At 59.5% G+C, this 14,771-nt stretch overlaps 1 protein-coding gene and 1 long non-coding RNA gene across 4 annotated transcripts; one reads left to right on the top strand and one right to left on the bottom strand.

Annotated features, from left to right (window-relative positions):
* Nucleotides 1–621: 621 nt before the first annotated feature.
* On the bottom strand, nt 622–4,880 carry LOC132212521 (uncharacterized). The gene is made up of 2 exons (XR_009447758.1): nt 4,669–4,880; nt 622–794 (listed from the first exon to the last, which is right to left on the bottom strand). It is a non-coding gene; the product is annotated as an uncharacterized LOC132212521 (long non-coding RNA).
* CEL (carboxyl ester lipase) lies at nt 2,721–11,907 on the top strand. 3 transcript variants are annotated; one of them, XM_059658401.1, is made up of 12 exons: nt 2,721–2,855; nt 4,889–5,042; nt 5,807–5,929; nt 6,121–6,318; nt 8,283–8,413; nt 8,835–8,942; nt 9,062–9,179; nt 9,468–9,654; nt 9,829–10,032; nt 10,681–10,878; nt 11,381–11,696; nt 11,763–11,907. In XM_059658401.1, the coding sequence occupies exons 1-12, from the start codon at nt 2,790–2,792 to the stop codon at nt 11,793–11,795; spliced, it is 1,836 nt and encodes a 611-aa protein (XP_059514384.1). In that variant the 5' UTR covers nt 2,721–2,789; the 3' UTR covers nt 11,796–11,907. The 3 variants fall into 3 exon arrangements, with proteins under 3 accessions (XP_059514384.1, XP_059514385.1, XP_059514383.1); XM_059658402.1 differs by having other exon boundaries at nt 11,381–11,630; XM_059658400.1 differs by having other exon boundaries at nt 11,381–11,907.
* The last annotated feature ends 2,864 nt before the right edge of the window (nt 11,908–14,771 follow it).

Below are 14,771 nucleotides of genomic sequence, written 5' to 3' on the forward strand. Positions count from 1 at the left end.
TAGGGGAGGCAACCAATGGATCTGCCTCTCTCACATCGATGTTTCTCTGTCTCTCCCACTTCCTTCTACTCTAAGCGTCAATGGAAAAATATCCTCGGGTGAGGATTAACTAAACAAAAATAAATAAGAGAAACCTCTGCTGACCTCGGACTCCAACAGCAGAATCTTAACAACATCGCGGGCGGATCACGCCAACTCTCGTGTTTTCATATTACACGGTGCTTTACAAACTATCATACTTTAAAAAGATAGTAGCTTGTAATAACATGTAATAAATAACTTCAAAATACAATGGGTATTTAACTTTAAAGTGTGCCTTTAACTATATAAAATGTTTTTTGTACTCATAAAGCTAGCAATAAAACTACTGGTCCGTTGCCCTAGCGGTTTGGCTCAGTGGATAGAGCATCAGCCTGCCGACTGAAGGGTCCCGGGTTCGATTCCAGTCAAGGGCACGTGCCCAGGTTGTGGGCTCGATCCCCAGTGCGGGGGCATGCAGGGGGCAGCTAATCAATGATTCTCATCATTGATGTTTCCCTCCCTCTTCCTTTCTCTCTGAAATCAATAAAAATATAAAACCTACTGGTCACCAATGTGTTAAGAATTGAGATCTGTCCTTACCATGCTTCAGTGGACTGTCACCCGGAGCCATGGCTCAGGAGTTGGCTCACCAATGGATCCCCAGTCAGACGGGAGCGAGCGCCGAATCTTCAGGGGTGTACACGTGGGCCGTGGTGTGAGAGGTCCGGGAGTCCAGCCATGAATCCGATCTTACCTGAGTCACGGCACCATCACTGTCCAAGAAAAACCAGAGCCGGACAGTAGTTACGGCGGCAAAACCAGATTTTATTCAGGACTAATGCAGCGGGGGAAGAGACCTCCGTGTAGATGTGGGCAAGTGGGCGCTACGGCCCAGGAGCGGGGCGGCCGTGGGTGGGAAATTCCTCGTCGGGCTGAGGGTAAGGCCTCCGGCCAACAGGTTCCGGGTGAAGACACGGCAGGGACCACAGCCCCAGGGTCGGTGGCGGCCGAGGAGCTGAGGGTGCGGAGGGTGATCCGACTGGGAGGTGGGACTCAGCTGCAGGCGGCACCGGGACGCCCGGCCGGAATAGCCTCCGGGGGCCCGTGGAGTGCGGGCAGGGAGAGCATCTTTGCCGGACTTCAAACATTGGCCAGATCTTCTCTGGGTGGAACGCATGCCCCTAAAGTCGGCCCCCTAAAGCGAGCTGAGCAGGAAGCACTCCACTTGCTGCGGAGCCAGAGGGGCGTCTCACTGCGGGGCCGTTCGCCTCCTCTGGACGCTTCCGGGCCAGCTCGCTCACATCTGTCACCGACCCTGTGCAGGCGCACGTACACATGCGACGTGAGCCACCACCTCCATCACTAAAACGTAGGGCGCAGCCCGCTTCCCTTCCGCCTTAACGACGACAAACAACACTGTCCAGAACATGCTTCAGCACACGAGTCCCCGCCCCCCATTCAGAATGACCTTTAGTGAATTTTTTAATCTCTTAAAAATGAAGATCTCACACGCCCTGACGGGGAATCAACCAGCAACCTATCGGTGCATGGGACGACCACGCCCAACGACTGAGCCACCCCAGCTGAACGATTTTATTATTTTTTAACATATATTTCTATTGATTTCAGAGAGGAAGGGAGAGGGAGAGAGGGATAGAAACATCAATGATGAGAGAGAATCATGGATCAGCTGCCTCCTGTACACCCCCTACTGGGGACCCGAGCCCACTACTTGGGCATGTGCCCTGGACCCGGAATCGAACCCTGACCTCCTGGGTCATAGGTGGACGCTCAACCTCTGAGCCATGCCGGCTGGGCATATTTTCTTTTTAAATTTATTGTTGAGAGTATTGCAGATGCCTGCCATTTCCCCTCTCGGCCCCTCTCCACCCAGCTCCCACCCCAGCCCAGCCTCTCCCCTGTCTATTGTCTATGAATATATGCCTATAAGTTCTTGAATAATCTCTTCCCACCCTCCCTCCACCTTCACTCTGAGATCTGTCCTTCTGTTCCATGCTTCCATGTCGATGGTTCTGTTTTATTCATCAGTTTATTTGGTTCATTAGATTCCACATGAGTGAGATCATGTGACACTTGTCTTTCTCCCACTGGCTCACTTCACTCAGCATAATAGTCTCCAGGTCACTCCAGGCTGTCTCAGCGGGTCAGAGGTCCTTCCTTTTTACAGCCGCATAGTAATCCATGGTGTGAATGTACCACAGCTTTTTATCCACTCATCTACCGATGGGCACTTGGGCTGTTAACAAATGCACTCGTCAAACCCTTTGCTCCCCGGTCCTCACCCACAGGCCCAGCCTGCCCAGCTCCTGCTTCCCACTGTGCGGCCCCCTCTCCACCTGCATCTCAGGAGACCTGGGGACTGGATCAGCAGGCAGACACTCTGGCTTGTGTCCATGTGGTGTTGGGGACAGGGCCTGCCCTATGCCACCTGCCTCTATTCCCAGTAACCTTCACAGGTGCCCTGAGGGCACCAGCTCCTGGTAACAGCGGCTCCTCGGAAAGGTGGACCATCCCTGCACCCATGCACACGTGTGTGTGTGTGCACGCACACCTGCCTGACCTTGGTCCAGCCCTCGCCAGGCTGGAAATGACAGCTGTGCTGGTCCCACGTATACCACCTGGAGTATGGCCAGCCTGCAGGAAGGGGCAGAGGTCGGAGGAGGGAAAGGGGACCCTCCACAGGCTGGCTCCCGCCCCATAAATACCCACGCGCAGAGGCAGGGGCCCCCCAGGAAGACACACGCACCATGGGGCGCCTGGAGCTGGCTGTCTTAGGCCTCACCTGCTGCTTGGCAGTAGTGAGCGCCGCAAAGGTAAGCGAGAGCCCAGTGGGCAAGGAGGGGCCCCTGTCTGCTCCCCTAACCCGGGCTGGGAACTGGGTCGGGCACCGCGGAGGGGAGGGGGGCAGGCAGGTGAGGCGCTGGCAGGAGGAGCCCCCGAGAGCCCACACCCAGCAGGCACTTTCCTGGCCCTTCCTCTGCTCCTGCATCCGCGCTCACGCTGTGGCCCAGGCGCAGCTCAAATACAGGCCGCCTGCGAACTTGAACGTCAGAAACCACGAATAAGTTCTGGTACAGACGTGCTCTCCAGGGCACACAGGGTGCACTGACGCCAAACACAAACAAGGCATCGTGTACCCGAAACCCCAGGGTCACTGGCGTCCTCAGTGCTGATTTGCGGAGTCCGCCTTGGCCACCAGGGCCCTCAGGATGTTCCTCTGTCCGGGGATGGCCATGGCCCTGCACAGAAGGGAGCTGGGCCCTGAGCAGGCCAGCAGGTTGCCCATCACAGCCCCCAGCATTGGAACAGGAGTCTGGACCTCAGTCTAGTTCAACCTGGAGCCCGGCCCCTGAGAGGGCGACACCCACCTGCTTGCCGGTGGCCAGGGCCCCTCCAGGGTCACTCAGGAGCCTCAGGGCATCTCCAGGATCTCTTTCCTCAGGGCCCTGCGTGACTAGGGGACCCCACGCTCCACCATGCTGCTGTCCCTCCACCCCTCACCCTGCTCCCTCACTCTGCTCCCTCACCTTGCGGCCCCTGGGACCTACCTTTGGCCCCCGGAAGTTCAGAGACTGGCCCTGGGCCCTCTGCCATGGAGAGGTCCCTCTCTTTCTTTGGGGGAGTCTTTTCTGGAGGCTGAAGGAGCTGGGTTATTTCCACGCGGCTCCAGCAGTCAGCACCACCTTACCCCTCCACACCCTTCACCGCCCCCCCCCCCCCCCCCCACCACACACATACTGCCTGCAGGGCCAGGGCCCCTATGCCCTTGGCCCTCCCTTCTGGGTCTCTCAGGCTGACCTCCATCACACAGAGACACATATGTGAGGTGACCCAGTCCCCCAGGCAGACCTGGTCGTCTGTCCCTTCCCAGCAGCCAGGGAGGCTGGTCAGGAAAAATGCCTGGAGGCCTGGGCACTGGAGGCTCATCCTGGGATGAAGAAGAGAGAAAGAGAGAGAGAGAGAGAGAGAGAGAGAGAGAGAGAGAGAGAGAGAGAGAGAGAGAGAATGGGCCCAGGCCTACACCTGCCTCGGGGCTCAAAGCACCTGGCCCCTCCTCTTCAATTCCAGCCGCCCCCTCCCACCCCATCTGGGCCTGGGGTACGGGCTGCCCCGCCCTTGCGCACCTGGCACCTAGCACAGGGGAGAGCTGGGAAGCTGCCACCTGCCACCGCCACCCGGGCGGCGTGAGGGGAAGAGCCTGGCTCTGGTCACACAGCCACCCCAGCAGGGCGACTTCAAGCAGGAAAGCTGTTCCCTCCAGGGGCAGGTGGAGGAGCGCCGGGCCCAGGCACTGGGCAGATGGGGACGGTGGCCCCCGTGGGCACACAGCGGAGGCTCCGATGGCCTGGGAGGGAGCACAGGCTCACAGGACAGGGTGGGGGCAAGGGGAGGAGAAGAAAGGCCCCCCTCAGGGAGCTCACAGCTGGGCATGAAGCATTCAGTGCCCACGAACGGCTAACACTGCCGACAGCTGGACAAGGTCACAGGCCAAGCAGGACACACTGCGGTCACCCATCTAACACACAGGGAAACTGAGGCTCATGGCCACAGCGAGGCCAGAATCCAAACCTCCCCCCGCCTCTTGCAGCCTTGCGGGAAGGCTTCCCTGAGCTGAAACATGCCCACCTGTTAAAGCAGCCTCCTCTGAGGTTCAGGGGCAGGGCATCCCGGGGGCAGGGGCAGCGACAGGCAGCAAGCGGCTCCTCAGTAACGTGGGCAGGCGGGGGTCCTGGTCTCAGGTGCAGGTCAGCCCCTCCTTGGAGCTGTGTCTGGGCCCTAGAACCTGCTGGGGTGGCCCCACCCCACTGGCCTGCCCAGCCTGCCCTCAGCCTGGCCCTCTCCCCAGCTGGGCGCAGTGTACACGGAAGGAGGCTTCGTAGAGGGCGTCAACAAGAAGCTCGGCCTCTTCGGCGGCAACTCTGTGGACGTCTTCAAGGGCATCCCCTTCGCCGCCCCGCCCAAGGCCCTGGAGAATCCCCAGCGGCACCCCGGCTGGCAAGGTGGGAGTGGGGGGGGGGTGGGCGCTGGGCTGGCCCTGTGCCTGGGGTGGCGGGGGGGGGGCATGTCAGAGAGGACTCACTGCTCCATCCTGGCGACTATTCCAGGTGTGGGAGCACCTGCTCTGTAGCCGCTCATACCTCTGAATCCTCCTCACGGCGCCAGGTGTCAGAGCCAGGTCCTCCTTGAACCTGGCTCGCTGTACTCACTGTTGGGAACTCCGTTCCTCTTTTATCCTCTGCTCCACTCCAACTGTCAGGGGCTGGACCTAATTCGACCTCGGGTGGTAGACGGAGAAGCCATGAGAAGCTGTGGGTGTATGAGAGAATCTTTACTGTCAAGCTAATGTCCATTGCTAACAAGGAGCCATAGACAAAACAGTGCTTCAAAGCAAAGTCCCACACAGCAGGTGGCTGCACACCAGCTGGGCAACAATCCATCTTCCCCTCCAAGCATAGCCTCCTGCATAGGAGCTAGTTATCCAGAAGCCATCCTTAGCGCTACAGCCTCACTGAGCAGCCGCGCGTGCTGGCCAGTAACAACCTTATCCTACTCAAACAAAAGAGGTTTTTTGCCAGTCTTTTGGGTTATAGAAGGGCATGCTTGCGCACACACACACAGATTACTGTGACCTTGCACTTGTGTATAGTCCTTGGATACCCTGATTAAGACTCCCACACGCAGAGTGGCCTGGACTATCTGGCGTACTCTGAATAGGGTCCCCACAGGCCACCATCCTCATGCCAGGCCCCCTGGTCACCCACAGGGACCCTGAAGGCCAAGGACTTCAAGAAGCGATGCCTGCAAGCCACTATCACCCAGGACAACACCTATGGCTCCGAGGACTGCCTCTACCTCAACATCTGGGTCCCCCAGGGCAAGAAGGAAGGTGTGCCCCCCTGTGCCCTCCAGCTCCCCAAACCTGCAGAAAGTGCCCAGGCAGCCAGAGGCCCAGCCCTGCCCAGCCCTGCCCAGCCCCTTGGCTGTGTGTGGGCTCCAGAGCTGAAATTCCCTGAAACAAGCACCCAGAGGGGATGGGGAGGGGGCAGCTGGGGTCACTGGGCTCATTTCCTGCCTCAGTTTCCCGGAACCTGCCTGTCATGATCTGGATCTACGGAGGAGCCTTCCTCATGGGTTCTGGCCAAGGGGCTAATGTCCTTAAAAACTACCTGTACGACGGGGAGGAGATCGCCACGCGGGGCAACGTCATCGTCGTCACCTTCAACTACCGTGTCGGGCCCCTAGGCTTCCTCAGCACTGGGGATGCCAACCTGCCAGGTGTGCTGGGCGCCTTGGGCTGGAAATGGGGGAGCCTGGCAGGGGCCCTTCAGCACCCCTCAATCCCAATCAACTCCTGACAGCCCCTGGAAAGTCCCAGTATTCTATTCCCAGAACCAGGAAGCTGGGGATGGACAGTGAGACACAGAAGTCCATCGGCAGCTGTAGCGAGAGAAGAGGCTGCCAGTCATCCAAGCAGGGAACAGGGAGACCAGGGAGCAGGGACAGGGAACAGGGAGACCAGGGACCAGAGACAGGGAACAGGGAGACCAGGGAGCAGGGACAGGGAAGAGGGAGACCAGGGAGCAGGGACAGGGAACAGGGAGACCAGGGAGCAGGGACAGGGAGCAGGGAGACCAGGGAGCAGGGACAGGGAACAGGGAGACCAGGGAGCAGGGACAGGGAACAGGGAGACCAGGGAGCAGGGACAGGGAGCAGGGAGACCAGGGAGCAGGGACAGGGAACAGGGACACCAGGGAGCAGGGACAGGGAACAGGGACACCAGGGAGCAGGGACAGGGAGCAGCTAGACCAGGGAGCAGGGACAGGGAACAGGGAGACCAGGGAGCAGGGACAGGGAGCAGGGAGACCAGGGACAGGGAACAGGGAGACCAGGGACCAGAGACAGGGAACAGGGAGACCAGGGACCAGGGACAGGGAACAGGGAGACCAGGGAGCAGGGACAGGGAACAGGGAGACCAGGGAGCAGGGACAGGGAGCAGGGAGCAGGGAGACCAGGGAGCAGGGACAGGGAACAGGGGGAGCAGGGACAGGGAGCAGGGAGACCAGGGAGCAGGGACAGGGAGCAGGGACACCAGGGAGCAGGGACAGGGAACAGGGAGACCAGGGAGCAGGGACAGGGAGCAGGGAGACCAGGGAGCAGGGACAGGGAGCAGGGAGACCAGGGAGCAGGGACAGGGAACAGGGAGACCAGGGAGCAGGGACAGGGAACAGGGAGACCAGGGAGCAGGGAGACCAGGGAGCAGGGACAGGGAACAGGGACAGGGAGCAGGGAGACCAGGGAGCAGGGACAGGGAACAGGGAGACCAAGGACAGGGACAGGGAACAGGGAGACCAGGGACAGGGACAGGGAACAGGGAGACCAGGGACCAGGGAGACCAGGGACAGGGACAGGGAACAGGGAGACCAAGGACAGGGACAGGGAACAGGGAGACCAGGGACAGGGACAGGGAACAGGGAGACCAGGGACCAGGGACAGGGAACAGGGAGACCAGGGAGCAGGGACAGGGAACAGGGACACCAGGGAGCAGGGACAGGGAGCAGGGACACCAGGGACAGGGACAGGGAACAGGGAGACCAGGGACAGGGACAGGGAACAGGGAGACCAGGGACAGGGACAGGGAACAGGGAGACCAGGGAGCAGGGACAGGGAACAGGGAGACCAGGGACAGGGACAGGGAACAGGGACACCAGGGAGAAGGTACAGGGAACAGGGAGACCAGGGAGCAGGGACAGGGAACAGGGACACCAGGGACAGGGACAGGGAACATGGAGACCAGGGACAGGGACAGGGAACAGGGAGACCAGGGACAGGGAACAGGGAGACCAGGGACAGGGACAGGGAACAGGGAGACCAGGGAGCAGGGACAGGGAACAGGGACACCAGGGAGCAGGGACAGGGAGCAGGGACACCAGGGAGCAGGGACACCAGGGAGCAGGGACAGGGACCCAGGGAGAGACAGAAGATGAGACGCTGAGGTGGTGACTCAGGGGACACAGAGTCGTAGGACAGGCAGACAACAAGAGAGACTGTTTCAGGGAGAGAGTTGAGCAGCCTGGCCCTCCTGCACCTGGTCCCCTACCTGAGCCCCACACCCCCTCCAGCACCTCATTCAACAGGCTCCTGGGACCCGCCCTGCGCCATCCTGGGGCTTGATAGGGGTCTCCACATGGAGGTCCCTCTCTCCCCACCCCAGTTCTGATGGGCTCCCCCATCTGCCCCAGGTAACTATGGCCTTCGGGACCAGCACATGGCCATCGCGTGGGTGAAGAGGAACATTGCAGCCTTTGGGGGGGACCCCGACAACATCACCATCTTTGGGGAATCAGCCGGAGGTGCCAGCGTCTCTCTGCAGGTCTGGGGACCACGGGAGGGCGGGCCTTCCTCCCTGGATATTGGGGGGGAACTGGGGGGAAACCTGGCAGAGGCTAGAGGAGCTGATGGGGAATGGGGGGAGCTGTCGGGGGCTGGGGGAGCTGACGAGGGCTGGAGGAACTGATAAGAGTGAGGGGGAGCTGATGGGAACTGGGGAGCTGATGGGAACTGGGGGGCTGATGGGAACTGGGGGAGCTGATAGGAACTGCGGGGAGCTGATGGGGGCTGGGGGAGCTGATGGGAGCTTGGGGAGCTGATGGTCCTGGGGGAGTGGATGGGAACTGGGGGAGCAGATGGGGGCTGTGGGGGACAGCATGAAGCTGACAGTCTGGCTGTCCCTGGTGGCGCCCGGGTGGGCAGGAGAGGCGAGGTCGTGGTGACAGGACCTCTGTGTGTCGCAGACCCTCACTCCCTACAACAAGGGCCTCATCCGGCGAGCCATCAGCCAGAGCGGCGTGGCGCTGACCTCCTGGGCCATCCAGAAGAACCCTCTCTTCTGGGCTAAGCAGGTAAAGGGGAGCTGCGGTGGGGGAGGCGGGAGGGTTACCTCCTGTCCATGCCCTGTCCTGGACCCCATCCCCCTCTGCCCTGCACTAGCCTCACCTACCTGTCCCCCCCGACCTCCCAGATCGCCAAGAAGGTGGGCTGCCCCCTGGACGATGCCGCCAGGATGGCCAAGTGTCTGAAGGTCACCGACCCCCGGGCCCTGACGCTGGCCTATAAGATGCCCCTGGCGGGCATGGAGTGTGAGTAGGGGCTCCACATAGGGGGACGGCCATGCTTTCAAGGAGCCAGGAAGTGCCGGGTCGGAGGGCTGGCCCTGTGCAGAGGGTGCCATCCTCCTCCTTATCCTCCCTGGGTCCCGACGCCTTTGGGAAACTGATGCACATTTGGGCGACCGCCAGCAATGCCACATAGTCATTTGCACCCAATTTTAAGCACCAGACTAAGCACCTTTGCACTAGAGGACTGATCACTCCCCTGCACTCACTCACTCGCTCACTGCCCCTGCCCCCCTGCTGCTGTCCAAGCAGACCCCATGCTGCACTACCTGGGCTTCCTCCCTGTCGTGGATGGAGACTTCATCCCTGATGACCCCATCAACCTTTTCGCCAACGCGGCCGACATCGACTACATCGCTGGCACCAACAACATGGACGGCCACATCTTTGCCAGCATCGACATGCCGGCCATCAACAAGGACAAGCAGACCGTCACGGAGTAAGTAGGGTGCAGGGCCAGGGCGGTGCCCGAGGGCCACTTGGGGAGGCATCAGCTGAGGGAGGAGGCCGACAGGTGTAGAGGACCATGTGCAGGTCCCTGGGGTGGGGGTGGGGATGGGTCCTCTACTGCAGGCCTCGGGTCCAGGGTCCAGTGCCGACTTGATCCCTGCAGGGAGGACTTCTTCAAGCTGGTCAGCGGGCTCACCTTCGCCAAGGGGCCCAGAGGTGCCAATACCACCTTTGAGCTCTACACGGCGTCCTGGGCCCAGGACTCCTCCCAGGAGGCCAAGAAGAAGACGGTGGTGGACTTTGAGACCGACATCCTCTTCCTGATGCCCACGAAGATGGCCGTGGCCCAGCACAGAGCCAACGCCAAGTGAGGGCCGGGGGAGGGGAGGCCCACCTGGGTCATGCACCTGCTCAGCGAGGCCTCCCCACTGGGCGGCTCAGGGGGTCAGGGAGGCCCGGGAAAGCATGATGGGGTTCCAGCGGTGCCTGCACCATCTGCCTTGCCCAGGTCTGACGAGACTTGAGAAGGCCCCTGCTCACCTCCCAGCTCAGGAGCCTTTACAGGGCCCTCCTCAGCCCACAGGCCTCCCCTGGCAGCATCCGCTATCTACTCCCCTCCCCCATGCTGAGTAGGACAGAATGGGGGATGCTGGTCTCTGTTGTGGGTTTGGAGTTTGCCAACATGCAAACCACCTTTGGCCTGTGGCCACCAAGTATTCCTCCAGTGAAAACAAGAAATAAGTTACGGATGCTGACACGGAAGGGAGAGAAAACGATACCATCTGCTGAAGATCACAAATTCATTTGCAGAAAAAATGAAGGAGGACGCCTTAATACACAGAACCCACAACCCCACGGCCTTCCCTTCCCCGGTGCAGGGACCCAGGTCCCTCCTGAGTCTGGGGATTTCCCAGCTCCTCCTGCTCTCCCCAGGGCCTCCCTCCAGGGCCCAGCACTGGACTGGGCAGCCCAGGTGAGCTCCCTGCCAACCTGGGCCGTGTCCCTCCCTCCTCAGGAGTGCTCGGACCTACACCTACCTGTTCTCCCACCCCTCTCGCATGCCGGTCTACCCCAAATGGGTGGGCGCCGACCACGCCGATGACCTCCAATACGTGTTTGGGAAGCCCTTCGCCACCCCCCTGGGCTACCGGGCCCAAGACAGGACTGTCTCCCAGGCCATGATCGCCTACTGGACCAACTTTGCCAGAACTGGGTAAGGCGGGTGAGGCTGGGCCAGGTCTCCTGCCACCTGGGCCCACATGCCTGTCCCCTCACGTACACTTAACCTCCCTGAGCCCCAGTACCCCCTGTGTGGGAGGATAGGAGGTGCTGGAAGGGCACTGGCTGGTTTTGCTCAGTGGATAGAGCTTGGGCCAGTGTCCTGAAGGGTTCCGGGTTTGATTCCCGTCAAGGGCAGGTACCTCAGTTGCGGGCTCAAACCCCGGCCCTGGTGGGCGTGTTGGGGATGTCGCTCTCACATCAATATTGCACTCTCTCTGCCTCTCCCTCCTTTCCACTCTCCATTGAAATAAACAGAATAATATCTTTAGCTGCGGGTAAAACTAAGGAGGCGAGTCTGGCTGGGCCTCAGTTCACGCACATGCCCAGCCGGTGCCCAGGAGACAGTGAGGTGCCCTGGAGGTTTGGGTCAGCATGGGGGTCTCCAGCCTCCTGTAAGCCCTCAGATCCCACATGGCCATTTCTCTCATCTGCAGGGACCCCAACCAGGGCCACTCGGCTGTGCCCACCCAATGGGAGCCCTACACCCAGGAAAATGGCAACTACCTGGAGATTAACAAGAAGATGGATGGCCAGTCCATGAAGCAGCACCTGAGGAGCAGCTACCTGCAGTACTGGACCCAGACCTACCAGGCACTGCCCACTGTGAACGAAGATGGGGTTGCCCCCGTGCCACCCTCGGATGACTCTGAGGCCGCCCCTGAGCCCCCCACTGGTGACTCTGAGGCCGCCCCTGAGCCCCCCACTGGTGACTCTGAGGCCGCCCCTGAGCCCCCCACTGGTGACTCTGAGGCCGCCCCTGAGCCCCCAACTGGTGACTCTGAGTCCGCCCCTGAGCCCCCCACTGGTGACTCTGAGGGGGCTCAGATGCCTGCAGCCATTGGCTTCTAATGTCCATGGTCCCAGGGCCACAGGTGGGACCCAGGGAGCCCACCTCCCTCCCCAGCTCTTCCTGAATAAAGCCCTTCTCTCTCTGGCAACCCTCTTTGCCCTCATGACCTCAGCTGCCCGCCCGGTATCTGCAGGTGTCCAGCTAAGGAAGTGGGGTGCCCTCCTCATTTCAGAGGAGACAAGAGGGTCAGAGAAGCATCAGTGCCAGGGCTGAGCTCAGGCTGCGGGCCGTGATGGGGGAGTGGGTGGGACATGTGGGCAGCTGCCTCTGGACCAGTGGGCCCAGCCTCGGCCACGCCCTCAGGGTGGGAGGAGCGGCTCTGTTTAACGGGAATGGCCTGGGAGAGAAACGGAATCGCCTCCAGCTGGATCCCAGGCAGAGACAGTAATGCATCCCGCTGGGCTCAGAGCAGAGGGTACAGGGCTGGGCCTTGGGTGCCCGCTGGCAGGGCCAGTGCCTCTGGCAGAGCCCGGAGGGGAGCGGGAGGCAGAGGTCAGACGAAGGGCCATGGCCACCTCAGCAAGGTCTGGGACGGGGCACCGCATGCACGGGGGCTCCCCCATCCTGACCTCACATGGGCCGGGTGGTGGGCACTGCGGACACCCCCCGTTTTGGACAGATACTAGGCCTTGAGAGGGGTCATGTGCCCCAGGCCCTCACATCAAGAACTCAAACCCAGGTCTGAGACTCCAAAGCTTAACATTGTGAGCTTAACTCACAATGTTAACCTGCAGGTGGGGGGAATCTTTCCGCCCCTTTCCCATTCTTTAGTCCCCCTGGGACAGGGGTGAGGGCTCAGAGGAGAGAAGGTACCTGACAGCCGGCCACCCAGATGGACATGATGCAGTATTTCCTGGCCTGGCAGTGGGAACAGCGGGCAGTGTGGGTGGTGTTCCTCCCGCCCTCCCTGCTCCATCCTTCCACCTCCCCCACGAGAGGATCCAAGTGCCCACCTCCCCATGGCAGAACCACAGCACAGCCCTGGACAGCGAGGGCAGCCAGCCAGGGGCTGCGGGCTCTCAGGGCTCCATCCCGTCTACCCTTCAGGACCAGGGAGTCTAAACTGGTCACAGCCCGAGAGGAGGGCCTCAGACCTCACAGCCCTGGGTTCCTCTGGGCCAGCGGGGAGTGGGCAGGAATCAGCACGTCTATCCTGCCAACCCGCACTCACCTGGGACTCCTCAGACCACGTGCGGGCAGGCGAGGGGGGCGGCCCAGCGCCTGGTCCTGGGTGAAATGGAGCCTGTGAAGAGCGGCAGCTCCTGGTTCCCGGGGCCCAGCTGTCGCCTTAAATGAGCTGCATCACAAATGCTTCCTGTTTCTCGCTCAGCACGGCCAGGGGTGAACCTGAGGGGAAGAGAGGAAGGAGGAAGAAGACAGACAAGAGAATAAAGCTGGGGCTGGGTGGGACACTGCTCTCGGATGAAGAGACAGCGCCACAGCCTACACGCTGAGTCTTTAGTTCAGCCGTGGGCAAACTATGGCCAGCGGGCCGGATCCGGCCCGTTAGAAATCAATAAAACTAAAAAAAAAAAAAAGACCGTACCTTTTTATGTAATGATGTTTACTTTGAATTTATATTAGTTCACACAAACACTCCATCCATGCTTTTGCTCCGGCCCTCCGGTCCAGTTTAAGAACCCACTGTGGCCCTCGAGTCAAAAAGATTGCCCACCCCTGGTTTAGTTTATAGCCAGATCCCATGAGACAAAGTAAGGATGTGGTCAAGATGTTTACAGTGTCTCACAGGTTTGGAATCTACTCAATTACATGCACCTGAACGCTATCAATGCTGCACCTCCTGCAGCCTCTATCACTGTGCCACCTGGGACCGCAGGTTCGGACCATAAGGTCAAGTGTATAACTATAGCCTTTGGTTATAACTGTGCTGGGAGGGCTTTGTCCTCTAAGCCGGGACTTGCACGTGGCTTTGCCACGAGAGAACCTGCCCTCTCATTATCTGAGGTTTGAATCTGTCCAAACGCTGTAATTGCTCTCCACACTTCCCCAGTCACAACGCTGCCAGAGAGGCCTTCCCAGGACGGGTTCCCCGAGGGATCCAATCCGGTAAAGGAAGGGCCGGCCTCTGGAGAACAGAATGCGAAGTCCCCGACAGAGGCCACTGGCCAGTACTCTCCGCCTCGCCTCCCCAGTGACAGGCTTTGATCTGTCCACACTCCCCGACTTAGTGCAGGTGGGTTCCTACTGAACTTGAAATCTACGAGTTCCTCCTGGTGGGCAGCAGAAAGCACAGGCCCAGCCAAACTCCTCCCTCTTCCGCCAAAGGAAGGCAGCCCGTCCTGGCTCAGGAGGTGGTCCTTGCAACTGTTACTTTTTAAATATCAGGGAAAGCCCTAGCCGGTTTGGCTCAGAGGACAGAGCATTGGCCTGAGGACTGAAGGGTCCCAGGTTTGATTCTGCTCAAGGGCACATGCCTGGGTTGTGGGCTGGATCCCCAGTGTGGGCTTGCAGGAGGCAGCTGATCAATGATTCTCTCTCATCATTGATGTTTCTATTTCTCACTCCCTCTCCCTTCTTTTCTGAAATCAATAAAAATATATTTTTAAAAAACCATCGGGGTAAAATATACATAACAGAAAATACTCTAGTTGAACAATTTATAAGACTTCAATTCAGTGATATTAATTGCAATCACACTAATGTGCAATGATAACCATTATGTAGTTTCAAAACTTTGCATCACTAAAACAAAAACTTTATACCCATTTCACAGTAACTCCCCTCCTCTGAGTCCTATTAATATATTCTACCTCCTGTCTCAATCTATTTGCCTATTCTAAACATTTCTGTCACTTTTTTAAAATTTATTTTCTTTTTAGAGATAGAAGGAGAGAGAGAAGCATAGATCTGATAGATACACTAGAGGCCCGGTGCAGGAAATGCACTGATGGGTCCCTAGACCTGGCCAGGGACCAGGGCCGATTGGGGCCTTCCTTCCCCCGTGCCTCCGCCTG

Source organism: Myotis daubentonii, chromosome 11 (genome assembly GCF_963259705.1).
Source record: "Myotis daubentonii chromosome 11, mMyoDau2.1, whole genome shotgun sequence".
NCBI lineage: Eukaryota > Metazoa > Chordata > Mammalia > Chiroptera > Vespertilionidae > Myotis > Myotis daubentonii.